Source organism: Leptodactylus fuscus, chromosome 3 (genome assembly GCF_031893055.1).
Source record: "Leptodactylus fuscus isolate aLepFus1 chromosome 3, aLepFus1.hap2, whole genome shotgun sequence".
NCBI classification, from domain to species: Eukaryota; Metazoa; Chordata; class Amphibia; order Anura; family Leptodactylidae; genus Leptodactylus; species Leptodactylus fuscus.
This window is the reverse complement of record NC_134267.1, coordinates 75,412,106-75,438,730: the sequence shown is the minus strand read 5'-3', so window position 1 is coordinate 75,438,730 and position 26,625 is coordinate 75,412,106. Positions and strand designations below refer to the sequence as shown.

General features: G+C 39.1%; 1 protein-coding gene across 1 annotated transcript in view; it reads left to right on the top strand.

Moving 5' to 3' along the window:
• LYST (lysosomal trafficking regulator) overlaps positions 1-26,625 on the top strand; it is a 393,838-nt gene that overhangs the window by 274,621 nt on the left and 92,592 nt on the right. The window contains exons 27-33 of the mRNA XM_075267816.1: positions 2,440-2,589; positions 9,347-9,538; positions 11,732-11,871; positions 13,709-13,915; positions 20,757-20,933; positions 21,723-21,799; positions 25,275-25,463. Coding sequence (XP_075123917.1) covers positions 2,440-2,589; positions 9,347-9,538; positions 11,732-11,871; positions 13,709-13,915; positions 20,757-20,933; positions 21,723-21,799; positions 25,275-25,463 — 1,132 coding nt within the window. The remainder of the gene's footprint in view (positions 1-2,439; positions 2,590-9,346; positions 9,539-11,731; positions 11,872-13,708; positions 13,916-20,756; positions 20,934-21,722; positions 21,800-25,274; positions 25,464-26,625) is intronic.

The window sequence follows — 26,625 nt, the reverse complement described above, 5'->3', positions numbered from 1 at the left end:
GCCTTCCAAATGATAGCGCATGGCAGTGGTTGTAAGGTTGCTCTTTTCAGAGCCCCCACTCAGTTTCAGAGTTGCAGAGTGTGCAAACCGCTGTATATTTGTCTGCCGCACAGACATTAAAAAAATTCCACACCACCGAAGACCGTGGCCTCGATGGGGGAGTTTTTCTAGGCTGGCTACAAGAGGGAACATTTTGGGCCCTGCTGGCTGTGGCTTGTGTTCCGTGAAGCAGCTGTCTTCTGCCTCTCGACATGCCTCTGCCTCTAGCCACCCTCTTTGGTGCCGCACTTCCCTCCACATCTACACTGCTGTCCCTGCTTGACTTCCGCCCTGTCCAGGTCAGGTGAGTGTCCTCATCGTCCATCTCCTCCTCGTCCAATTCATCTGACGGCTCCTTCTCTTGCACACCGACGACGGCAACAGGCTGTCCTGATGGCAACTGTGTGTCGTCATCGTCGTCACTGAGGGCGGATTGCTGGTCAACAACAACAACAGGAGATAACGTATGCTCCAGTGTTTGTGCATCAGGCAACTCATCTGTTACCTCTGGTGATTCAGGACAGAGAGAGGGACAGTGAATGGAGCCAAAATCAGCTCCTGGGAGGTGGGAAAGGTGGGATTAGGTTGCTGGGAAGATTGGGCATTTTGTGAGGAGGGAGGACCAGACTGTTGGGTAAGAGGAGGAGTTGAGGTAGAAGCTGACTGGCTGGTGGAGAATGTGCTGGAAGCATTGTCCGCTAGCCATTGTAACACCTCTTCCTGGTGCTCGGGACTAGTTAGGTTTGTACTCTGCAGCCTGCTTAAAGGAGCTTTATCAGCAAAATAATGCTGACAGAGCCCCACATATGCTTGAATAGCCTTTAAAAAGGCTATTCAGGCACCGTAAATGTTATATTAAACTACCCCCCCCCATTTAAAATAAAACCCTAAAAAAGAATGTTATCTACTTACGCATCGTGCACGCTGGGCGGGCATTCAGAGTGTGTCTTCATCCACGCCTCTTCTTCCTCCGATGTCCTCCGGTCCCGTCCTCCTCCGGCGCTCGCGAACTGACACTGATATAAAAAAAAATGGCCTGCGCGCTTGCGCAGTAGCATGCGGCTTCTACTACGGCTACTGCGCAGGCGCCCAGGCCATTTTTTTTTTTTATCAGTGTCTGTTCGCGAGCGCCGGAGGAGGACGGGACCCGAGGACATCGGAGGAAGAGGAGGCGTGGATGAAGAAGACGGCGCACCCTGAATGCCCGCCCAGCGTGCACGATGTGTAAGTAGATAACATTCTTTTTTAGGGTTTTATTTTAAAACTGTGGGGTAGTTTAATATAACTTTTACGGTGCCTGAATAGCCTTTTTAAAGGCTATTCACGCATATGTGGGGCTCTATCAGTATGATTTTGCTGATAGAGCCCCTTTAATGTGGCTTTGCGCCTATCGCTTGTTGTGGCTAAATTTTAAAAAGTCATGAAATAAAAGTCGTATTTTTACACGTCCATGTGTTGCGGATCCTTCAAACAACCCGTTTGGATCTTTTTCTTCGTTGATATTGGAGCTTCGAGGAGTCAAGGAGGACAGGGTCGTGCACGATAGGATGTGACTTAATTTCATATGGATGAGCTATTTCTCATAATCTTTTTATAGATTGTATATGCATTTTCTTCTTTACACCTTCATTTAGTCAGCTGTACTTTTGAGTCCTCTTCTTTTCACCTATCTTGGGTAGAGATTATATTTGAATGTTTTTTTTATTTTGAGAATTGTGATTTGAGCTTATTTTCAGGAAACTTCTTCTTTACTTTCTCCATGTAATCACGAGAGCCACTATTTTAATAGGTTCATGTGAATCAATCTGCAATGATTTTGAATATGACGTACTTCCAGGATTGTGGGTAAAAAAAAGTTTGGCAGGATGACCAGGTGAGGAGTCTGTAAATCTGGCATACTCCCTGCAGAACAGCGTGAGTTGACATCCCTGGGGTTCCCAACATATTAGCTGATTAAAACAGTAGCCTTTCCTCCTCGTAGGCCAGTAACATCAAGTTTACTTGTTGCATAGCCTGTGTCCAGCTTCAAGTGAATGGGGCTGTATGGATATGATATGTATTTTGGTGTATTTAGTGACAGAGAAGAGGCTGTAGAGCTCTTCCCATCACTGTGGTCTTAATCCTGATGTCAGACCCTCGGCAATCTGACATTAATGCTTATCCTAAGGATAAGTCATTGATATCCAAGTCTTTAAAGGGGATGACCAGATCTAGAAAATTTGTCTGCACTTTTTCCAGAAACAGTAGCACATCTGTTCATAGACTGTGTTTTGTATTGCAGCTCAAGTAAATGGAACACATTTTTGTGCTTTAAGTAAATTTACTGAATATTTTTCTAGGTAACATATGACAAAATAGGCTTGGTATCAAAATAAAGGTTTATTCAATTTTTTCCCCCAGATATGGCTGTTGTAATCCAGTTCAAAATTTTACACTCTGCTTTTGAGTTCATAAAAACAACTTCAAATGAAGACACTCAAGCTATTTCCACCACGTGTCATTTTCCTCATTCTTCTTATACAAGATCACCTAAAAGAAAGAACACTACAGGTAAATAGTATTTTATCGTGACTAAAAACAAGACAGTTATGTAATTGGTTTTGTGTTTGCATTTACGGTTAATTTTCCGCAGCATAATTATAATGTTTAACCTTAAACCCTTATTGCTCACTATACACAATACAAAGAAGGCTCAAAAACAGTGAATCCACTATACAGCAACAAAAAATAGTGTCAAAACGACAGGATCACTTATAAATAAAACATTAAATATTTTATTTAAATATATAGAAACATAATATAACAAAAAAAATAATGATATAATAAATATGGGAAGGACCAAATAAACCAATAATACCATAATATGGGAGGCTCAATGTTATGCTATATAAATAGTAAACTAAGCAAGGTCATACATGTAAAAGTGTGCAATCCACATTCAATTAACTCAATTCCACAAATAAATGTTACATAGTAACATAAGATAACAATAATAAAGTGAAACACGATAACATTGAAACCTGTGCAATAAATAAATATAAGACCAAACAGTGAAACTGTATAAAGACCAAGTACAGAGTACTGTTATAAAAGGTAATAGTGAGCCTACCCAGCTATGGAACGATCGCGTGTTTCGCCACTTCCTGGCTTCGTCAGGAAGAAACGCGCCGAACTGAAAATGTCAATCCCAACTTCTGAGAGATGAACCCCATCTGATCTGTATAAACCAGGAAGAAAGCCTTCCAGATCATTATCTCTGTAGGAGCAACCTCCCAAAGAGGGCAAGTACTTAAACATTGCCCTATTCACTCTTTTCCTAATTCTATCAACATGGGCCAACTCTTTACCTGATCAGGTCATCCGCTGAATAATTTAAGAAAATTAATTAATTTCAGAAAAAATCAACAATGAGTCAGGAAACATGCATTTTATTATAGCAAAAACTGCGGTATACACATTTGCCACATTAAATCTAAAGTTTTTACCCAGATCATTTCCTCCTAAATGAAAAATAATAATATTAGGATTAGGCCACAACAAAATGAGCTTATTTATTTGCTTATGTATTTCCTGTAACAAGCCATTCCAAGAGAGACCCCTTACACCATACCAAAGAATTTTAACTTTTGACCGAGAAAAAGAGAGGTTCTCTGAATAGCTCCTACTCTGTGCCCTCTGTCTAGCCCAGTACTCAAAAGAGTGGACTAGTATCCAAACAGTTACATGATATCCTAAAAAACAAAAAGAAAAATCACAGAAACAATACATTTTTTTAAAAAAATATGTATAACCACAAAATATTTTTACAACAAATTAGGTCTAACATACATCTTATACCTACTGGAGTCCCAGCGACCTACCTGTTTGATCATGGCTTCATCTAAACCCAATCTAGCTGCTTCTGTAATAGCACCAATCCTGAATGAGTGTGCTGAAAATCTGTAACCATTTATATCGAGTCTCAATACACATTTACGCAGCACTCTGTTAAATTGAAAAACAGAAAATAGTCAGGGGCATACCGTTACTATGAATAAACAAAGGATCGGGAACCACGGGCCTACAAAATAACCAAGCTTTCATATTAGATACAGGACAGATAATAGATTCACCTAACAGATACAAATGAAACAAAATACCTTTACTTTCCTGGTCTGTCTTGGATCTCCTTAAATAAATTGCAAAACCATCATCATTAACTTATATATCGTTCACCAATAAACCTTACATACAATTCTTACTTCTACAAACCAATTCACTAATCCTTAATGCACTAAAAACCGCTAGTGCATAAACTGCTCTAAACAACGTCAACTCAAATAAATCAAAACAAACCTGATCTAAGACAAACCATATCCTATTTAACAAGTCTGCTGTAATAGGGCACCTATTATCATAACACCTTTTATAACCTTTCAACAGTTGAACTGGGTGAAAACTCATAAATGGGGGTTCTCCACCTAAACATAGAAAAAATGAGATCCTTGCCAACGTTTCGGAAATGGAGGAATGAGAAAGCTCTCTATACATTAAATCAGAGATAAATAATAAAGCTAAAGACAAATTAATTTTCATAAAATCAATGTGTAGATTATTACAGAATTGAATCCATGACAACCATGCGGCTGAGTAATCAGCACATGTTTAGGGTGCCACTGACTTACTGGGATACTAATTCCAGATAATGTCCCATAAGTGCAGTGGACATGCAATTCCCTCTGCTGCAACTTCTGGAGCGAGAAGATGAAAGCCCTCTAGCTGCAAACGAGATAATGCGTCAGCAATCATATTTGACCTTTCTTCAATATACTTTGCTTTTAGACATACATTAAAGGTCATGCAACATAACACTAGATGTCTCAACAGTTTCACCACCAGATCTGATTTGGAAGAAAGCGTGTTAATAGCAAAGACAACACCTTTATTGTCAGAATGTAAAATTATTCTTTTGCCCGTAAAAGCTTTACCCCAGATCACTATGGCAACAACCACCGGAAAGAGTTCCAAAAGCACAATATTTTTAGTAAAATCACTAAATCCAACCAGGACAGCCGCCATCTCTCAGCTGACCAATCACCATTAAAATATGCACCGTAACCTACACTACCTGCAACGTCTGTGTAAAGGTTCAAAGCAGAGGATTCAATGACTTCATCCTGCCTCTCTAGATAATGGAATGAATGCATCACATGGGTTCATGTCATTCTATACAAATCACTGAACTAAGACAGCCGTAAAGATAAAGAACCTGGGAACTGGGAATTGATTATTTGTTTTTATATGTATATAGTAATAAGCCTCATTCCCCCCCCCCCTCCTGTAATTCTATCCCTATATGTCCAATTGTACACAAATATGCAGCCTGCAGAAAGTGTTTTTAGATATATCTGAAGAAGAAGCCCAGAGTAAGCTTCAAAACGTCATATTCTGTCGTCATTATGAGTTAGCCATTAAAAAAGGTATCACCTACTGAAGACTTGCAAGTTTTTTGTTTTTTTTATATTTCAAGAAAACCAGACATTTAAGGGATTCAATCATTAAAATGACATTTTCTTCTCCCTTCTTCCAGCACCAGCTTCAAACTTTTGGGCATGCGCAGTTGGCTCTGCCGTCGGGCTTCGGGCAGAGCCAACTGCACATGCCCGTGCCAATTTTCCTGTGGCCACTTACAAAGTAAGCTGGGGTAAGCAGCCACAAGAAAATGGTCACTGGTATACGCAGTCTGCTCTGCCCGAGGCCCGACTGCAGAGCCGACTGCGCATGGCCAGCAGTTTGAAGCCAGTGCTGGAAGAGTTCTCTCGCAGCATTGGGGACGCCCCTAGTGCTGCAAGAGAACTCATTTGCATACAGAAGAAACCCGGGATTTCTACTGAATGGCTTTGCGGTGAAGACATCTAAAGTTAGGAGAAGAATAGCTTTTCTTAAGGCTATTCCTACATGTTAGGGAGCCTTCACATGGAGTTTACACTCTGTTCATTCTGAACATAAAATCGTTCAGAGTGAGCGGTGTAAAAACAGCATAATACATTGAAAGAAATAGGTAAAAAAGCATCCATTGATTTCAATGGGTAGTACGCATATGCTGGCACCCATAGAAGTCAATGGGATGTTTTACGCCGCTCACTCTGAACGAGTTTATGTTCAGAATGAGCAGAGCGTAAACTCCGTGTGATTTTGATTTTGAATTTGATTTCTCCATAACAAAATATAAAGAAACTTAGTCTTGTGACATATCAAATGAAAGACGATACCGTTCTGATAAAAATGATGCCTCTCCCATCTCTTTATCTTAATTCTAGCCCGAGATATGATAAAAAATGTAAAGCCATACCAGGCTAAAATGTGCACTTTTTTGAAACTTTAGAAGTCTGTAAAAAGTTAACGGATGAAGAAAAAAATTCAAAACTTTTAATTTGTAATTAACTTAAGTTGTACTTCATAAAAATAAAAAAAAATCTAAAGTCGTCATTTTTGGTTCTCTTGACTTGAATGACACTATTAAAGGTTATAGCCCCACCCCCAACAACACCATACAAAATAAAAATTACCGTAACGGAGAGGAAAAACTATTTTATAAAGTTTTTCAGTAGCACTTTGTGATATTAAATAAAAAAATAAATAAAGTGAAAATCAAACACAATTTCCCTCCTATTATGTTTATATTTTCCCGGATATAAAAAAAAACACATTCGAAAATAAAAACATAAAAATAAAGCCCTATGTGTCCCCGAAAAAAGACACAAAAATTAGTTGAATGAGACATACGAGAAAAATGTTACAGCCCTCAAAACCTTACATACAAAAAACCCGAAAATGTGTCTGGTCCTGGACCACAAATTGGCCCGGTACTGAAGTGGTTAAAGGGTTAAAATGTAAATAAAACCATATAAATTTGGTATCCCCAGAATCATACTGAAACATAGAATACAGATGACATGTCATTTTGGCTGCACAGTGAACGCCGTAAAAATGAAGCCTGTAAGAAAGTCGCACAAATGCACTTATTCTTCATATCCACCCCCTTCCGAATTTTTTTCCCAGCTTCCCAGTACATTGTATGCAATAAATAATGGTAGCATCAAGAAGAAAAATTTGTCCTGCAAACATTAAGATCACGTATGGCTCTAAGAGTTAAAGTTATGGGGTTTGGAAGGGGGGAGTCAAAAACGAAAATCGAAAAATGCCCTCAGTGGGAAGGGGTTAAAGCATCTCAATGTTATTATTTCCAAAAAAGAACCTCAATTTGTCACAGAATTCCCACAAGTTAATGGCACAAATATTAATATAGCTGGGGCCATATGGTGGCTCAGTGGTTAGCACTGCAACCTTGCAGCGCTGGAGTCCTAGGTTCAAATCCTGCCAAGGGCAAAAAAACATCTGCAAAGAGTTTGTATGTTCTCTCCGTGTTTGTGTGTATTTTTTTGTGTATATTATTTATTAATATAGCCTACAATCAGAGTACTCACACCTACCATCAAGCTGTGGGGAAAAGCAATTTTAATCACCATTATTGAGATGGCTGTAATATTTTGTATTATCTATACCGCTATTGAGATCGCTAATTGTCTAGTCTCCTGAGGAACTCTATACATTAAGAGGGAAACGTGTAGAGATGTTCCTTGTACTTTTATGTGGTAAATATACACACTGCAACCTAAGGCACAGTAATGGCAAATTCACCCCAAAATACAAAATTCAATATCCAAAGACAGAATTGCCATAAAAATAATACAAACTTTATTAAAGAAATCCAATAAAAAAAACATGACTTAAACAAAAACAAATGCAACAAATTAAACAGGAGGAACCAATTCTTCCAAAATGGTATGTAAAAATCACATAGCAATAATTAAGTTGGACATTCAAGCAGGGCTGAGAGTACAAAGAGTAAACATAGTGGCAACACCAAAGGCTATATAGGTATATAAAGTGCATAAAAGCAACAAGAAATGTAGCCAAGATCTGTAGCAATGATGAAAGTACAAACAAACTCAGTACATGGAAAGACTGTGAGTATCAAATCATAAGAAAGACATACCTTGAACAGACGCACCCCTGTTCATGGTATGTCTGTCTTATGATGTTGCCACTATGTTTACTCTTTGTACTTTCAGCCTTGCTTGAAAGTCCAACATAATTATTGCTATGTGATTTTTACATACCATTTTGGAAGTATTGGTTCCTCCTGTTTTATTTGTTGCATGTTTTTGTTTGTCATGTTTTTTTTATTGTATTTCTTTAATAAAGTTTGTATTATTTTTATGGCAATTCTGCCTTTGGACATTGAATTTTGTACTATTATGTGGTGTGGAATACGCTAGTGTCCACTCCATTCACTAGTGATACTAAGCTAATCTGGGGTGTTTGAAGTATCGGATTTCACCTATTAGAACTATATAGACACCATATGAGATGATTCAACTTTATCTTTGGGTGGAGTGGAATACATACTTGCCATTCACTCCACCTACTAGTGATACTGAGTGGATTTGTGTGTTGTCGAAAGCAGCTCATGTTTTTTAGAGCCACACAAACACCATATACACTGTGAGCATTGTGGGGTTAATAGGATCTACCTGGGGCCAGTTGTGATCATCATTCACTGGCAGGTTATCCTAGTTCTAGGAGTTACCCTGTTCCTCTAATGTAGCCACTATAACGCACAGAAATTAGTTTGAGTGTGTTATTAGTCCATTACAGTGATTCAGCCGAATGTGCGACATGTTACAATTGTTTTACACATTCAGGAGTATTTTTGGTCAGTGAAAATAAAGAGGACTAGTGGCCATTACTCCTTCTTAATCAGTTTAGGTATTAGGACTGTGTATTTCATGTACCCCTTCCCATGAAGTAGTACATATTTATTGTCCTAAGTAGGTACAGGATATTATTCCTAATGTGCCCTGTGATTTAAACGTATATCAACAGGAGCATTCCCTTGCCTCTAGATTAGGACATGTTTTTGAGAACAGTGAAAAAATAGCTTCACACTCTAAATTGATTTGGATATTGACCTTATGACCCTACATCTTATAGGGCAGGTCTAGTGAAGGGTTGGGGTAGTATTTTCCTTTTATTCAATTTATACCAGGGCAAAGTATTGTTTTAGTGCATACCAATAAAATTATATTTTAATATTTGTTCCATTACCTTGTGGGAATTCCATCTCAATGTTATTGCCACATAAAGTGACACGTCAGTTTTGAAAAATGGGGCCATGTCATTAAGAGGTTATAAAATTAAATTAAAAAAAATAGTTTACAGTATGACAACTTTCATTAGTTTTTTTTTGTTTGTTTTTTTTTAGGTGCACAAAGGTTATTGTATCCACAGTCAGACCCTCTTTTAATCACTATGCGTTCATTTGCAAGCAGTGAGCTTACAGAGCTAATGCACAGAAGAATGAGTCAAGAAAATCCAATAAGAGCTTCTGAATCTGAACTTGTACAGAGACTACAGCGGTTGACAGTTCTTGCTGTAAACAGGCTTATTTTTCAAGGTATACAGTTTTTATAGTGTGATTTTATAAAAATTGATTAAAGGGGTTTTCCCCTTTCCATGTCTGTTGCTTTGCTAACAGTCTCTTCTTACTTCCTGTATTCTTCAGCAAGCTGGTGGTAGGTGGCTTTGACTGTTTGATTAACAGGACACTATGAAGTATCACAATTGATACAGACTAGAGATGTTTATGATTTCTCAAAATCTAATATAAATGCAGATAAAATAATATGCACAGTATATGAATTTTATGTTACACAGGTTTGTATAAAACACTTTCCATGCTTCTACAGAGAAATGTTATCTTTGGGTATACATAGAGAGATAACAAAAACTCTCTGAGCCTTTATCAGAAAACTGCAACCTGATTGTTCTCACTGCAGAGGTGTAAATAGGTTGGACTTGATGGACTAATGTCTTTATCCAACCTCATCTACTATATAACTATGTAACATAACAATGAGAGAACTGAGACCCACCTCTTTCCCCCCAAAGAGCAGTGTCTCACGTCATCTGTCCTGCGCATCAGATACAGGCCTTGCTAGATGGAAATGCTGTGTGAAAAATGAGAAGACAAACAAAGCAGCATTGCTAGAAAAACTGTTGAATTTACGTAAGCTAGTATCCTTGAAATAGGAATACCCCTTTAATAGCCTCATACAGAATCAAAGCAACAAAAAGACTTACCAGTTTACTGTGAATTGGTCCTCATTGATTTCTCAATGCCTTGGTGTGTGCAACTAGCTATTGAGAGAAGTACTGACCTGTACTGATGTGAGTACAACTATATAAATATATCGCCGTGATCATAGCCGGGACAGCCTAGCAATGACCCTGAGCTTTAAGGCAGGTCTCTCTGACAATGGAAGAATATCGGTGCTGAAACTAACAGCACCAGTATCTCTGCAACTGGGGAAGATACCGTTGTGCTGGAGGAGATGTAGGGAGATGTCGCACTGTAGAATGATTTGTGGGTGTCAAAAGTTTAAATTGTATTCTCTGCTGAATGGGCAACCAGTCCCGGTAGATGCATCTGTATCTGCGTAGAGATTTGACAGAAATATGAGTCTGTCTGCTGCATTTAGGATAGAATATATTGGTCAGAGTTTAGTGAGTGGAAGACTGATTAGTAGAGAATTGCAATCTATGTTTTTTCTTTTAACCTTTGTTGTATTTTTTTAACTTATGTAATAACATGCAGTTGTTTATATCCCTGTCAAGTTAAAGAACTAGAGAATTTGTAAAATACAGTATAAGTGGCATCCTTTTTCACAATTCAGTTTTACTTAAAGGGATCCTATCACTCAGACACAATTTTTTTCTAGGCACCGCTTTGGAATAGCCTTAAGAAAGGCCATTCTTCTCCTACCTTTCGTCGTCTTCTCCGCGCCACCATTCTCCTACAATCCTGTTTTTTCTCGTTATGCAAATGAGCTCTCTTGCAGCATTTGCCTCCATCCTCTTCTCCCGGCGGTGTCTTTTAACTTCTAGGCCTCGGGTCTTGGGCAGAGCAGACTGCGCATGTCCACAGGCCACGAGAAAATGGTGGTGTTTGAGCGCTGCCCCCCCCCCAATGCTGCAAAAGAGCTAATTTGAATACCGAGAAAAAACAGAATTGTAGGCAAACGGCGGCGTGAAGAAGACGAAGAAAGGTAGGAGAGCCTTTCTTAAGGCTATTCCGATGTGGTACCTAGAGAAAATTGTGTCTGAGTGATAGGATCCCTTTAAAGGGCGTTTTCCACTATAGACATCAACACTATAGGGAATACATCTGTGATGCTGGAACCCCTAGCTGTCAAGAGAATGGGGCTATGTAAATTCTGCAAAGTGTTCTGCTTGAACTGAGAGGTGGTGTGCATGTGTGGCCAACACTACATTCATTTCTCTGAGGCTTCTGGAGATCAAGTAGAATGAATAAAGCATAGACTACACAAGCGCAAGTCCGTTCCACTCACATGAAGCACTCAGGGTAACTTACAGCTGAGAGCTTTTAACTTCCCAGGTGTAAATCTTTGAATTTCCCTATGCATTTTAGTAGGTAAGAACTGAAATATATGTTACTTCTCTATATCTCATCAGTACATTTTATTTGATTTGTTTATTATAAAAAAAAAAAAAAAACACATTGCAGATAGGGGTAAGTTTTATGTGCCAGCAGATTCACTTTTGTACGTTTGAATTTGGTCTATTTTAGATATTGCAGAAGTAAAAGACGAAGCAGAATTGCATTTAGAAGCATCTGATGATGACTTACAGTTGAATGTTTTCCATGTTAGAAATGAATTTCAAAGTGAATTATTGAGAATCATGATTGAAGGAATCATGCGTTCATTGGTATGTATGCATAATATTTTAACTAGTGCAAAATGTTTTTTTCTCATATTTTAATATGCCAATTCATAACATTTGTACTATTTTATGGTTCATATTTTTACACCCGAGCCTCTTTCCTAGGTCATGAATGTTAATTTCACCTGTAAAGTACTGAGGAAGTATTTAGGTTTTAGGGAGACAGCACAAATAGGTTTGTAGAAAGTATTATTATGCATATTGGGGCATATTTATCATGCCCTGTACACCAGAAATTTAGCATGAATGATAGGGTAAATGTATGACAGCTACAAGCTGGCAAACATTTCCTCTTCAAGGGCCCAGACCAGCAGAGCGTCAATCCAGCTGGCTGTGTACACAATATAATTTGCCATAACAGCCCCTCCTCACAGTATATTGTGCTATAATGGCCCTTCCACAAAGTATAATGGCCCAAAGCAGTCCCTACTCACAGTATAATATCCCATAGCAGCCCCTTCACACAGTTTAATGTCCTATAGCAACCCATGCACACAGTATTATGTCTCATCATGGCCGCAATGGTGTTCGTTGAAAATAATGTAAACATTTCGGGTTCAGCAGAACCGTAAATTTTTGGGTATTCCACCCACGAACTATTATTGTACTCTTTGGTCTTTTCAAATCCCAGAGTATAATGATCGGAGGACATGGAGAGGTGAAAAACATAAAAAACAGTGGTACTCTCCTCTCCTGCTCTCGATTCCCTTCTGTTTTCAGTCCTCTTCATTGACGTTATAGACATACATTACACTAGCGACATTATGAGTCACAAGACTCATGACATGACATCACTACAGAAGTCAGAAGACAGCAGGGAGTCAAGCTGGAGCACACCTTTCCTGGGCCTCCGATCATTATACTCTATGGTTTGAAGAGTACCTCACAGTATAATAATAGAATTATTTGTTGGGGTTCGCCCGTGGCCCTACTTACCGATCCCCGCTCCTGCTCTCGGCCACCTCCACTTCCCCTTCTTCCCTGCAGCAGGCCCCAGAGATGTGATATGGGTCCCATGGAGCCCCCAGGAGGGTAGAAGGGGAAGTGGAGGCAGCTGTGAACAGGAACAGGGATCAGTAAGTAAATAGGGCCTGTAACCAGCAACCCTATATAAAAAAAAGAAAAAAAAAAAAAAACAGCAGGGGCCAATAGGCCCCCAAAGGTTGCGTACCGTGTGGCAGCTGCTATGGCGGTACTTACACCACTAATTCTCCAGTATGTTGGAACAACCTCCTTGTTGAGTTCCTTCCAAAACTCTCTGCAACACCAAATAAAGATTTGATTTAGATTTTTTTGGACATAAGCAACCGACAACAATAAACTTAATATTTCTATTTGTGAAAGCATTCTTGCACTAGGTTCACATCTGCATTTGGGTTTCTTTTCCTCGGTTTTGTTTAAAAAGTGATTAACTGCGGACCCATAGACTATAATTGGGTCCGCCAAGTTTCCGCCTGAAAAATATGGAGAGAAAAGTCCTGCTTGACTTTTCTCTCTGCATCCCCAACGGAATCCAGGCACAGGTGTGAACCTAGTCTTACTTAGTAACTCCCACATTTCATGTACTGAGTGATATTTTATTCTTATGACTGTTTCTTGCTGGATGAGATGGAGGTTACGGTTGTGTTTACCCGTGGCAGGCTTGTTCCAAAAATAACTAAAACTATTCCACATAAATTACTGGTTTTTAAAAACTCATGCACATATTTCAGTTTGATGTATGGTATAAATTTACAATCAATCTGCCATGTGTGAACATAACATTACCTTCCATTGAATTAGATTTTTCTTTGAAAATGTTATAATGTCTCTCCTTCTGCAGGGCTCAGGTAGAGCAAGCTCTCCCAAACATCAGTGGAAAACTATACTTTATCTATGTATTGATACATTTCGTGTTCAGCTGGGAAGGCTTTTGGCTCATCTTTTGTCACCATCACAATCAACTGAGAATCGAAAGAAAGTTCTTCAAATAGTCACTGAACCAAGGCATCAGGATATATTAGCAGAATGTTTAAATCCTGGTTTGCAAGTAAGAGCTCAGATTAAATATAGTATTACTTAATGTGTTATATATTTACATAGACATTCGGACAGGAAAGTTTTTTAACATTTTATTTCCAACAAGTCTATGCTATACGCTGCTCTTTGAGAACCAAACAGCTAAAATAGCAGACACAAATGGTGCTGGCCGGACCCCATAGACTATAAAGGGATCAGTTGGGTGTCCATTAATTTGAACTGAAACCTAGGTCCGAAAAAGTTGTACTTAAAGCAGTTTTTCATCCGCCGCATTTTTGACAGTTTCTGCGACGGAATATCCAGAAGGAGACGCTGATGAAGATATAAATCCAGCCTTAGGTAAAGCCCCAGAAAGCAAGCCGCAGCCAGAAAGGGCTGTAGGAAAGACTAGTAGAAATGCATTTTCACAGACTTTCTTTCCCTATTACATCTATACCGAAAATACCAGTATTTCCAAAAGTTTTATTAACATGCTAACATTTGCCAAAAACGCAATGGTTTTTAACCCCTTCCCGACATCCGCCGTAATAGTACGGCGCTGCCAGGAAGGACTTCCCGCAAACCGCCGGCAGTTGCATGGTGCGCACACAGAAACTGTATGTTACAGCTGACAATGCCCTGTAACACCCACGGTCGGAACAGGGTCCGATTGCGGGTGTTAACACCTGAGATGCCGGCGGTCAAACATGACCGCCGGCATCTCCGGGGATCGGGACATAATGGTGCCGGTGTTGGTAGTGCGCAGCCCGGGGTCTGATCAGTGATCCTGGGTCTGTCCCATGCGTCCCCTCCACGTACCTGGTTGATCTTGCCAAAATGGAAGCTGTCAGCCCCGTGCGTGTGCACAGGGCTGAGAGCTTCCTGTACTCTACAATACATGTGTAACACGTGTATTGCAGCTACATCTAGTGAAGCAGAGATCAGCAGATCACTGCTTCAATCCCCCAAAAAGTTATAAAAAGTAAAAAATAAAAATGTTTAAATACGTTTAGAATAAATTAGAAATAAATAAAGCCCCAAAAATCCCCTTTTCCCATATAAAATGCTTTATTATATAAAATAAAGAAAAATAGATAAAAACATTACAGATTTGGTATCACTGCATCCGTAATAGCATGAACAATAAAATTAAACAATTATTTAACCTGAACGGCAAACATCATAAAAAAAACGTAGAAAACCGCACAAAATGGCACTTTTTGACTTCCTGACCAAGCTCGATTTTTCAAAACTGACGTGTCACTTTATGTGGCAATAACTTTGGAATACTTTAACTTACCAAAGTGATTTTGAGATTGTTTTTTCATAACACATTATAATTTTATGTTAGTAGTACATTTTGGTTGATATGTTTTGTGTTTAATTATGAAAAATAGGAAATGTGGTGGAAATTTTGAAAAATATGCATTTTATAAAGTTTGAAATGATGTGCATTGCATACAGATAGTCAGACCGCCAAAATTATATAATAAATCTCATGTCCAGATCTCTGCTTTATGTCGGCATCAAACTTTAGTCACCCTTTTATTTTTTTACGAACATTAGAAGGTTTACAAGTGAAACAACAATATTCAAAATTTTCAAAGAAATTTCCAAAACCCATTTTTTTAAGGGACTAATCCAGTTATGAAGGGGTTTTGAAAGACCCTTGTATTAAAACCCCCCATAAATCACCCCATTTTCAAAACTGCACCCCTTAAATAAGCCAAAACTACATATACTTAGTATTTTAACCCTATAAGTGCTTAACAGGAATTAATACAAAATGGAGATGAAATTTTCAAATTTGATTTTATTTTACTAATATTTTCATTTAGCCCTAGAATTTGCACATTCACAAGGGGTTAAAGGAGAATACGCATCCCAAAATTTGTTATGCAAGTTCACCCGACTACCATAGTACCCCACTTTTAGAGGGCAGATCTGGCTGTGATCAGTTTCAGGAACCATGTCGCATTTACAAAGCCCTTGAGGAGTCAAAACAGTGGAAACCTCTAGAAAGTGACCCCATTTTGAAAACGGCACCCCTTAAAGAATTTATCAAGTGATGTAGTGAGCATTAGTAACCCCGAAGTGAATGTGTAAGCTTTGCGCAGTAAATTGGGTACACCAAATCCCATTCTATTTTCCCACTAGCTCCTATGACATGGATGGGGAAGAGGAGCATTCTGGGGGATCAGCGCTGGTGTATTATCTCTCATAAGCTCTAAATATGGGGTGTCCCCTGAAAACGCTCGCACAGCTGACGCTAGGTTCACACTAGCTTTCGATCTCCGTTCTGTGATTTCCATCTTCTGCATACAGAAGACGTAAACCTGTCAGACCGGGTCCGGCCGTGAGCGTTTTATGCAAAACTTTTTGTTTTTTTTTAAATCGGACACAGAGTACTACATGTCCGACTCTCTGTCCGGTTTAAAAAAATCGGTTTTACAGCGGAGAGCATAAAACGCTCACCGCTGCTCACAGCCGGACATCTTTGAAACCTATTTAAATGAATGGGCTTGAAACATGCTGGCAGGTTTCCATCTCCTGCCTCTGTTTTGTGCAGGAAATGGAAACCTGCAGAACAGAGACCGGGCGCAGATGTGAACGAGCCCTTATACATTTCCTTCTAGTCGCAGCCACTTATGTCCTAATGATTTGGCGACTTTTGGGGTTTTTGTCTTCACATTTTATTTTTACTTTTTTTTTACTTTTTTTTTTTCTATCCCCCATGGGGGATTGAAGCAGTGATCTGCTGATCACTGCTTCACTATATATAGCTGCAATACACGTGTTACACACGTATTGCAGAACACAGGAAGCAGTCAGCCTGTGCAGATGCACAGGATGACTGCTTCCATTCCTGGCAGGATCAACTAGGTAGGTGCAGGAGATGGCATGGGGCAGACCCGGGGTCTCTGATTAGACCCCGGGCTGCCCAACACCGGCACCCCTCGGCACCATTGTGCTGCGAAACCCCGGAGATGCCGGACCCGCTTCCGACCACGGGTGTTACGGCTGACACCCGCAGGGCATGGTGCGCACACAGGTTCCTTTCCAGCAGCGCCGTACTATTACGGCGGATGTTGGGAAGAGGTTAAACCCCTTCCTGCCACAGGTATTTTCCATTTTTTTTAAACCCCTTGAAAATGACGTGTCTTATATTGATTGGCTCAAAGAAATGATTGATCGTTTTTGGTATATAGAAATGTAAAGTTTCAGGTTCTGGTTACTACAAATGGCTTGAGAAAGCACGAAGTGTGTGAAACGGCTGTTGCCTGTTCTTTTGTCCAGCTGTCATCTTCTTCTCCCAATGTTTTTATGACTTTTCTGAATAAAGGACTCGTTTTTAAATAATCTTCAACCTTGGTGAGTGCCCCCACTTTTCTTCTTTTATATCCAAAAGTTTGCATGACCTGTTTTTCTGGGTGTAAGAGCACTACCATACCCAAGGCTGGGTCAGGAATGGCCTTAAGTCCAAGTACGAATATTTCTGCACTAATGCTGTGAAACATATAAAATTGGACTTTGTGCGTTATAGTCCATAGTGCCACCACTTTTTTTATTTCTCTATTTTTGTATTTTTCAATTTTGTTTTTGGCTCCCCACCTTAAAAATCCAAGAACTATCAACTAGTTTTACAATGTTTTTTCTGGACACATAAGGATTGAAATAACTAGCCTTATTTGTTAAATAAGTTGAGAATATTTTTTCACTAGAAGCAGAAGAATGGTATAAAATGTGAAAACAATGTAAATTTAGCTTTTCACCTAAAACAAAATTGTTTTTATATATACTATTGCACTTAAACATTAAAATTTGCTTTCCTAGTTCTTTTGATCACAGGGGCTGCACATTAATATAGTTTTTTCAACAAAAATTGTTTTATATGGTTTTCTATTCAGCATGGCTTATTTTCTGGACCTCATGCGCCATGTGTAAATTAATCAGTAGTTTAGAAAACTAAATTACTGTAAACTGCCCCCACTGCTCTGCTCTGCTCATGTCAGTGCCTCTGGATTTGCAAGCAAAGCAGTCACTCTGCTGCCCTGAGTGCTGTTGAGTGCGTTACCCTTGTGATCCTCCACGCAGAGTGTTCATCTTGATCTGTCCCTTCTCCAATCTCTTCTGCTAAACTCCAGTCTTCCCCAGCCTCATCCACTATACTTTTTTTTTTTCTTTTTTTTTACTGCACAAGCCTTTATTTTGTGCAGGTCTTGCTTACATTGAGCCGCTGGTCATACAGTGGCTTGCAAAAGTATTCATACCCTATTGAACTTTTTTACATTTTGTCAGCTTGCAACCACAAACTTAAATGTATTTTATTGAGATTTTAAGTGATAGACTAACACAAAATAGCACAAAATTGTGAAGTGGAACGAAAATGACACATGGTTTTCAAAATTTTAAGCAAATAAAAATCTGAAAAGTGTGACTTACTTACAGCCCCCTGTACTTTGATACCCTTAAATAAAATCAGTGCAATCAATTGCCTTCAAAAGTCACTTAATTAGTTAAGAGTCCAGCTGTGTCCTTTTATTTGACCAGCACCATATTTTCATTTTTGACTACTGTATTCTCATCCCTTCTGAGACACAGCACAATCTATTCCTCAGAGAGGCCTCTCTGATTTCTGCATACTGTCCCACAAGCTGCATTTCTTTGGAAATGAGGCACCTAAAGAATGACATGCTGGTGTAAAAGTTTTCCATATGTAAGTGATAACCCTGGTCTAGCAGTGTGTGCAGCCAATCCCACATTTTCTCACTGGGATTGGGGGGGCATTCTTGGGGCTCAATTCTTGTATCCCTTACCTTCAGGTTTAGCCTAAGCTGCTCTCACATAGGTTATACATTTTAATGCCTTCTCATTAAGCCAGTATTGGGCAGGTGTTGGGGGAGTTTCAACCTGTCTTTGAAACTGATCAGACACTTATCTATAAAAATGTTCTGATGAGGGATGTATGCCACTTCAAATTTGGCATTAAAGTGGTTGATGCCTGGCCTGGCTTTGAATAGGTGTGCAGGGCATCTCGGGGCACGCACTGTGCATTGTCATTATAGTGTAAGAATATCAGAATTTCAGGATCAGTTCAAAATATGTCCTGATCATGGCCGTTCAATAGATTGGAGTATTATACAATGGTTTATACTGATTGCCAGGTTGGAGTCGGGAAGGATTTTTTTCCCCTGAAATGAGGCAATTGGGTTTTTTGCCTTCCTCTGGATCAACACAGTAGGGTACTGTAGGGTTATCGGTTGGACTTGATGGACTGATGTCTTTATCCAACCTCATCTACTATGTAACTACAGTGGGGATCAGTGGTGACAGTGTAACAGTGGGGAATAAAAGTATTTAGTCAGCCACCAATTGTGCAAGTTCTCCCACTTAAAAAAATGACAGAGATCTGTAATTGACATCATAGGTAGACCTCAACTATGAGAGACAAAGTGAGAAAACCAATCCAGAAAATCACATTGTCTGATTTGGAAAGAATTTATTTGCAAATTGTGGTGGAAAATAAGTATCAAGTCCTTGAGGTCATAAAGTGCCATGCAAAAAAAAAATGTGTAGTGGGGTTTCCAATGTTCGGGGACTTCAAGGGCTGTGCAAATGTAACTAAAACCTTTTACATGAAAATCTGCCGATTTTTCCTTTTAACCCCTTGTGAATGAGTAATTTTTAAGGCTAGATGAATATATTAGTGACAAAAATTGAAAAGTGTAAACTTGACCTCCATTTTGTTTTAATTGCTGTGAAATGCTGAAAGGGTTAAGACACTTTCTAAATACTGATTTGAATTCTTTCAGGAGTGCAGTTTTGAGAATGGGGTGATTTATGGGGGTTTCTATTAGAGAGGCCTTTCAAGGCCCCTTCAGAATTGAACTAGTCCCTTGAAAAATGTGTTTTGAAAATATTCTTGAAAATTTGGAAAATTATTGCTCAACTTGCAATATAATATCATATAAATATAATTATAATATAATAGAAGCACATGAAAAGATGATTAAAGTTTGATTGCAAAATAAAGCAGAGATATGGTAAATTATATTTATGATGTAATTTGGATAATATGACTTTCTGTATAAAAGGCATGCAATTTCAAAGTTTGAAAAGTGTATTTTTTCCAAGTTTTTACCATATTTCCTATTTTTTAATAATGAAACAAAAACATAGTGACCAAAATTTCCCATTGACGAGAAATACAATGTGTCACAAAAAAAAAAACAATCTGAGAATCATTTTGATAACTTAGTGTCTTAAATTATCACCACAAAAAGTGACATGTCAGATTTGAAAGATGAAGCCTGGTCATTTATACACTTTTGGGCTGTGTCTTTAAGGGGTTAAAGCACAAAGGGATGTTATGAATATTTTGTTAACCTTAATGAGGACTCCATTCTTGGGCAATAAAACTGGAAGCTTGGTGGTTGCAGACAGTAGAAACTGACTCAGGAATGCAGATGAAAAGAAAGAAGGCTGGTTTATTTCCCCTGAAGACTAAGCAGATGGGCAATTCCAGGAACCTTCTAGAAGGAAACTAGTGGCTTTAGTGTGCAAAAGAAACACTTTATAGTGTTAACCATTTACCTTCTCATTGTACATTTTATATTATGTTTCCCTGGTGCTTTGCAGGAAGGGGGGCAGAAGGGAACTTTGGTGTACCTGTTTCATATCAGCAAGAACTGGTTAGAATCAGTTGCAATTACAATTCTGTCATGTGTACTGTAAAATTGCAGTTATAGTGATTCATATTGTATGCAGGCTGTTTTGCATGTTTATTTATCTCTAATTTGCTATTCATGGTTGTTCTTTATGGAGCTTGGACTTAGTGAGAGCGTTTTTTTGTTTTGTTTTGTTTTTTTCAGCATGGACCCAAGATGGCTTTGTATTTATTTGAACTGATGTACAATCATAAGGAGGGTTTGACCAGAGAAGATGAAGAAATGGGAATCTTACTTATAAGTGCATTAAAGGAATGTGGTTACAAATGCATGCCTCCAAATGTCCCCTTGCGGACAGATCTTCTTAAGGCTTTTGAAGAGGTTTGAGAATGCAACAACATACTGTTTTTTTATTTAGCTCTGTCATCTTTTACTTTAACCAGTAAAAAATATTTTTGAAACTTTTTAGTTGTGGTAGCTTTTTAACTTTCCATGTAGTTAAAAAGTATTTGCAGAAGGTTTTAAAAAAGCATAACCACAAGAATGAAACATTTTCTATTGCACCTAGTCTGGCACTTTCTAGGTCCCTGTTAGTGTCTACTTCCTGGTCCCATCCTGACACCAAAATATCCACCAACTTCCAAATGCTTCTTAACAACTATCTAACCCTCCCAGGGTTAAATGTGTCGATCTGTGCTCTCCATAAATCTTTTTTTTTTTCCACAATCCTTATACAAAATTATATAATTGATATTATTTTTACAAAGCAGTGATTTACTTATTGTGCTCTGCTGCTATAAATCATGTTATTTTCTACTGTGCTTTGATTTTTTAAAATGAAAGGCCAGATTGATTAATTATTAATGTCCATTACTCTCATCTGTCATGAGAGCAACAGACATTAATTGTAGAATGCATGCTTTTATGTATTTTACGTTTCTGATGGAAAAAAAAAAAAAAAAAAAGTCTTGCAAATTTGGAGTTAGAAAATAAGAGGAGGAGTATGTTATGAGGTTCCAAGTCTTCCACTGTACTGTATTAGCATTGCAGGATAATAGTCCCGGATAGACCTTTTCTCAGATTTACAAACCATGTTACTATAATATGTTGTCATGGCATGCTTTGTTTTACATCACAACATTTGGATCAATTGTGTTCTAAAATTTCCAGGAGCTCCAAAAATGTGAAAGTGAAGAGCTTGGAAACAAAGCAGCTTGGAAAAAAACAATTGTAAATAATCAGCAAAAGTAAGAAGATTTATTTATTTTTTGTCGCTTTTAGTTATTATTTTGTTTTTAAACAAAGCTTAATTTATTTTTCTTATTGTTACCATTGTACCATTAAGTATTTACTGATAGATATAGTTACTAAGAGCAGTAGCAAACAAAGCTAAAACAGGGGCCACATAGTGGCTCAGTGGTTAGCACTGCAGCCTTGAAGCGCTGGAGTCCTGGTGTTCAAATCCCGCCAAGGGCATAAAACCATCTGCAAGGAGTTTGTATGTTCTCCCCGTGTTTGCATGGATTTCCATCCCATATTCCAAAAAAGACATACTGATAGGGAAAAATGTACATTGTGAGCTCTATGTGGGGCTCACAACCTACATTAAAAAAACAAAAAAAAACAAAACAAAGCTAAAACATAACTTTTAGTCTCATTAAAAGAAAAGGTACTGTATTTTTCTTAGACAATAAAACACTAACTGTTATGCTAGGGATGATAAAGGGGTTATTACCTAAATGTTAAGGTGCTCATGCACAAAGTCCCATTAGTGGCCTCCACATTGTATCTCCTATTGGTGTGTCTACACATCATAACTGGACATTATACTGTGTGTGGTGTATTAACATAGCATGTGTGGAAGGCATTATACTATGTGAGGAGCACTACAAGAGCATTATACTGTGCGAAGGGCACAAATATGGCACTAGGTAGCATTATAGTATCCATTGTCAGGGTCTGGGGTTGCTAGGTGGGGTGGCATAGACACACAAGTCCAGTTTCTTTTGTGCAAAACAAAGGTAGAGTTTTATTTTCACTCAAAAATATAGTGCAGCAACAAAAGGTAACAGTACAAAAATAAATACCTGCCCGGCTAGGGTCTAACTAAACCTAGAATAGGTTACCTCACCTAGAATAACAAATCAAAAAGCCAGTTGAATCACTCAAGACACAGCTCCAAAAATATGACCTCTTCCTTTGGCTGTCCAGCCAAACTCTGCCCAAAGTCTGCTGCTGGAACTGGCTTATTAAGTTCCCTTGATGAGCAGGTACTCTGCAGCTGAGTTGCTGCCGGAACATCCCCAAAGTGTGGACTGGAGGGGGGGTGGAATGACAGGTCCCACTACCAACCTCAGCAGACGAAAGTTGTCTGCTGAGAACAAACATTCCTTCTGGAATTTTCTCATCTCACTCACCTTAGTAGTCTGGGTGAGATGTACACCCCCTCCATTACTTGACCAGCCATCGGCTTACACCATATACTGTAATGCTACCTAGTGCCCCTATAGAGAATAATGCCATATTCATGCCCTTCACACAGTATAATGCTCTGTAGTGCTCCTCACAAACCTTAATAGAGAATTATACTCTACTAAAGCACCTTTGAAAGACCTACATGTTTCTAAACAAAAATGTATCCTCAGAGGTCAGATGTATAATAATACTAAGAAAAGTGCCTGGTGTTACTGGTATAAAGTGGGGATGCAAAGGATTCCACCAAAGTCAGGTCAGATCACCTCGCATCCACTGCCGCTCTTCAAAGGTTATGACTGAAAACTTTAATATGTTCTGAAAAAGCATAAGATGTGATGAAAAAATGGTGGAAAAGTAAAATGAGGCAGTTGCTAATAGCAACCAATCTGATGTCAGCTGTTATCTGTCCAAGCAAAATTAAAGTACTAAGCTGACTGGCAGCTATAGACAAACTCTCCAGTGATGGGCTAGTTCACACTGAGTTTTTTGGCAGTGGATTTTGAAGCGGAATCCGCCTCATAATCCGCTTGCCAAAATGGCTCCCATTGACTTCAGCCGCACGGCACAAGACTCCCTCTCGATTAGGCCCATTCGTTCGGGCCTAATCCAGAGCGGAAGCCGCGATCAGATGCCCTGTGCACTGCATTGGCATTCCGTCACGGCTAGCCGCCCGGTATGTTCACACGCGGAATCCATTTTCTGCCGTGTGAACATACCCTAACCTTCCCATATAGGATTATCTAGTAAAGTGGACTACTTACTACTGGCATATAATAAGGTAAAAGGAAAATCTTGCAAATCCAATAGACTGCACCGAATTTTCTACTGTTAGAATACATACCAGTGTTGTGACCTATATTATTGCTACAAATCCCATGGTGCAATGGCTGTTAACAGAGAATAATACTGAGTGTGTGCTGAAATCCTCAGATAAGGCTCATTGAGGCTATTAACCCCTTCCTCTACCTGATAGAGCTCAATTTTTTCATTCTGAACTGTCACTTTATACGGTAATAACTTTGGAACACTGTAATCACCAAAGTGATTTTGAGATTGTTTTCTCACAACATCCTGTACTTGATGTTAAATTTGATTGATATGTTATGTGTTTAATTATAAAAACAGAAATTTGGGTGAAAATTTGTAAGTGTTCATTCATATCTCTGCTTTATGTTGGCCTTAAACTTTTAATAACACTTGAAATTTTTTTCAGATTTTTTTTTTCGGATAAGGGTTACAACTCAAACAGCAGTTTTCTAAATTTTCAAGAACATTTCCAAAACCCATTTTTCAAGGAACCAGTTCAGTTCTGAAGGAGTTTGAAAAACCTCTGTATTAGAAACCCTTATAAATCACCCCATTCTCAATACTGCACTCCTTGAATAATACCAAACCGCATTTTGAAAGTTTCTTAACCTTTTCAGCATTTCACATGAGTTAAAACAAAATGGAGGTGAAATTTACACACATGTATATACTTTGCAGAGGTCATTTTCACACCTTCAGTGACCCTAAGGACCTACTAGCTCTCTCCCCATGATTCTGGCCCAAAACATGACTCCATCACCACCTTGCTGACATTGCAGCTAGAGATGAGCGAGCAGCACACTCCATAGAAATGAATGGATGCACCTGGTACTTCCGCTTTGACGGCGGCCGGCTGCTTAACCCCCGCGTGCCGGCTACGTCCATTCATTTCTATGCGAGCATGCTGTTCGGATTGGCTGATCCGAACAGTACTCGCTCATCTCTAATTGCAGCCTTGTTGGAAACATGGTTTCCGTCCACTTCTCCATCCATCTGTACCATTAGGGGGTTACAGGGGGCACTCATTGATAAACAAAACTGTTTCAAATTAGTCTTCATGTATGTCTGGTCCCAGTGCAACCATTTCTTTTTGTGAGCACTGTTTAGAGGTGGCCGAATAGTAGGTTTATGCACAACTGCAAGCATCTGAAGGATCTTACACCTTTATGTTCATTGGGACTTCATTAGAAGTACCAGTAGCTTTAAATACCTGTTTGCTGCTTTGTAGTGATATGGTGTGAAATGACTGTCATGTAATAGTACGTTTCCCTAATAGGTGATCAGATAAATGTTCATTGGAGCAGCTTGTAGCAGTCATGTTGCAGTCACGTTGTAAAAAGGAAGAAGCTATGCATGAATCTTACATATGTCTTTGGCAATAAGAGTGCTAAATGAATTTTTATATTACTGTACTTATTCTAACCTTATCTATATCGGCAGACTTTTCCAACGTCTAGAATCAAAACTGAAAGACATTTCCAAAACAGCTGGTGATATAACTCAGAGTGTATCTTTGTCTCAAGGAATGGAACGAAAGACTGTTATACAACACATTCGCAATATGTACAAGGTTGATTTAAGTGCAAGTCGACATTGGGAAGAACTTGTCCAGCAAATGACTCATGACCGGTAAGTAAATAATTACTTATAATTAGTTCTTAACCCCTACCCACATTGCTTAGTCCATTTACAGTGCTTAGAGGTCATCAATATTAGATTTGCAAGTGTCTGACACTTGGAACCCCCCGCCCCAGATCATCTGTTTGTGGACAGCTTTGCTCCCAGTAACGTATGTTACAAGGCATAGTGGCGGCTTTAGGTAGTGCAGAGCTGAACATTACCATGACACATTGTTCAGGAGCAGCTGATCTTTGGGGGTCCTGGGTGTCAGACCCTCACACATCTAACCCTTGATAACCTATCCTAAGGATATCTGTTTTAATTTTTAATTGTGAAATTGAGAAAAGAGAGAAAAAAAAAATACAGGTTGGGGGAAGAAACAGGGAGGAAGGGAGGAGGACTACAGAGAAATACCCAGACCATCAGTAAACTGCTCCACTATCACCATGGCGTGACATGAGGCGACTTCTATCCATCACAACAATCAGGGGGCAGACCGTGCAGCTAAAGAAGGCAGGGAAATCTATTTTCCTCATAAATTCATACTTAGGGAAATCACAACTGCATGGAGGCCTCAGTGTGTTCATTCTACTCAGCCACAAGTTCCCCCATGTGCATAATGTGAAGCAATTCCTACAGCTATTCAGATATAGTCGAGCATATATTAGGACCTTTCACCTCCTGAGGCACATGCGGTATAATACACTGCTAGAAATCCAACAGTGCACTGAACTCAGCGCACTATCAGCTTTCCCATTCTGTGCCCCGGGTGAAGAGCTATCGGTGCCGTTACTGTAGGTCTTCACTGTCACAAGGGCGTAACATCTATTGCACAGTACTGTGATAGAGAGCATTCCTTACCGTGTCATGGCTGGGCAGTAAGGAACGCCCCCCTCTTCATATCATTTGTATGGGCACACTTCCTCCACCCATACTAAAGACAACATGGGGCCGGAAGTCCTTGTATAGTTGCCGGGTGCTGGTATAGCAGCTCGGCTCCTATTGAAGTCATTGGGAGCTGACCTCCAGTACTGGCGCCAGGCCACTACTGTATACAAAGACATGGGCCCCGTGTTCTATAGTACAGTCATCAAAAACGGTACCTTACAACTCTGATACACGGAATTTTGCAAAATATAAACAGAATGGGCAACAGGCACAACGTACGTTT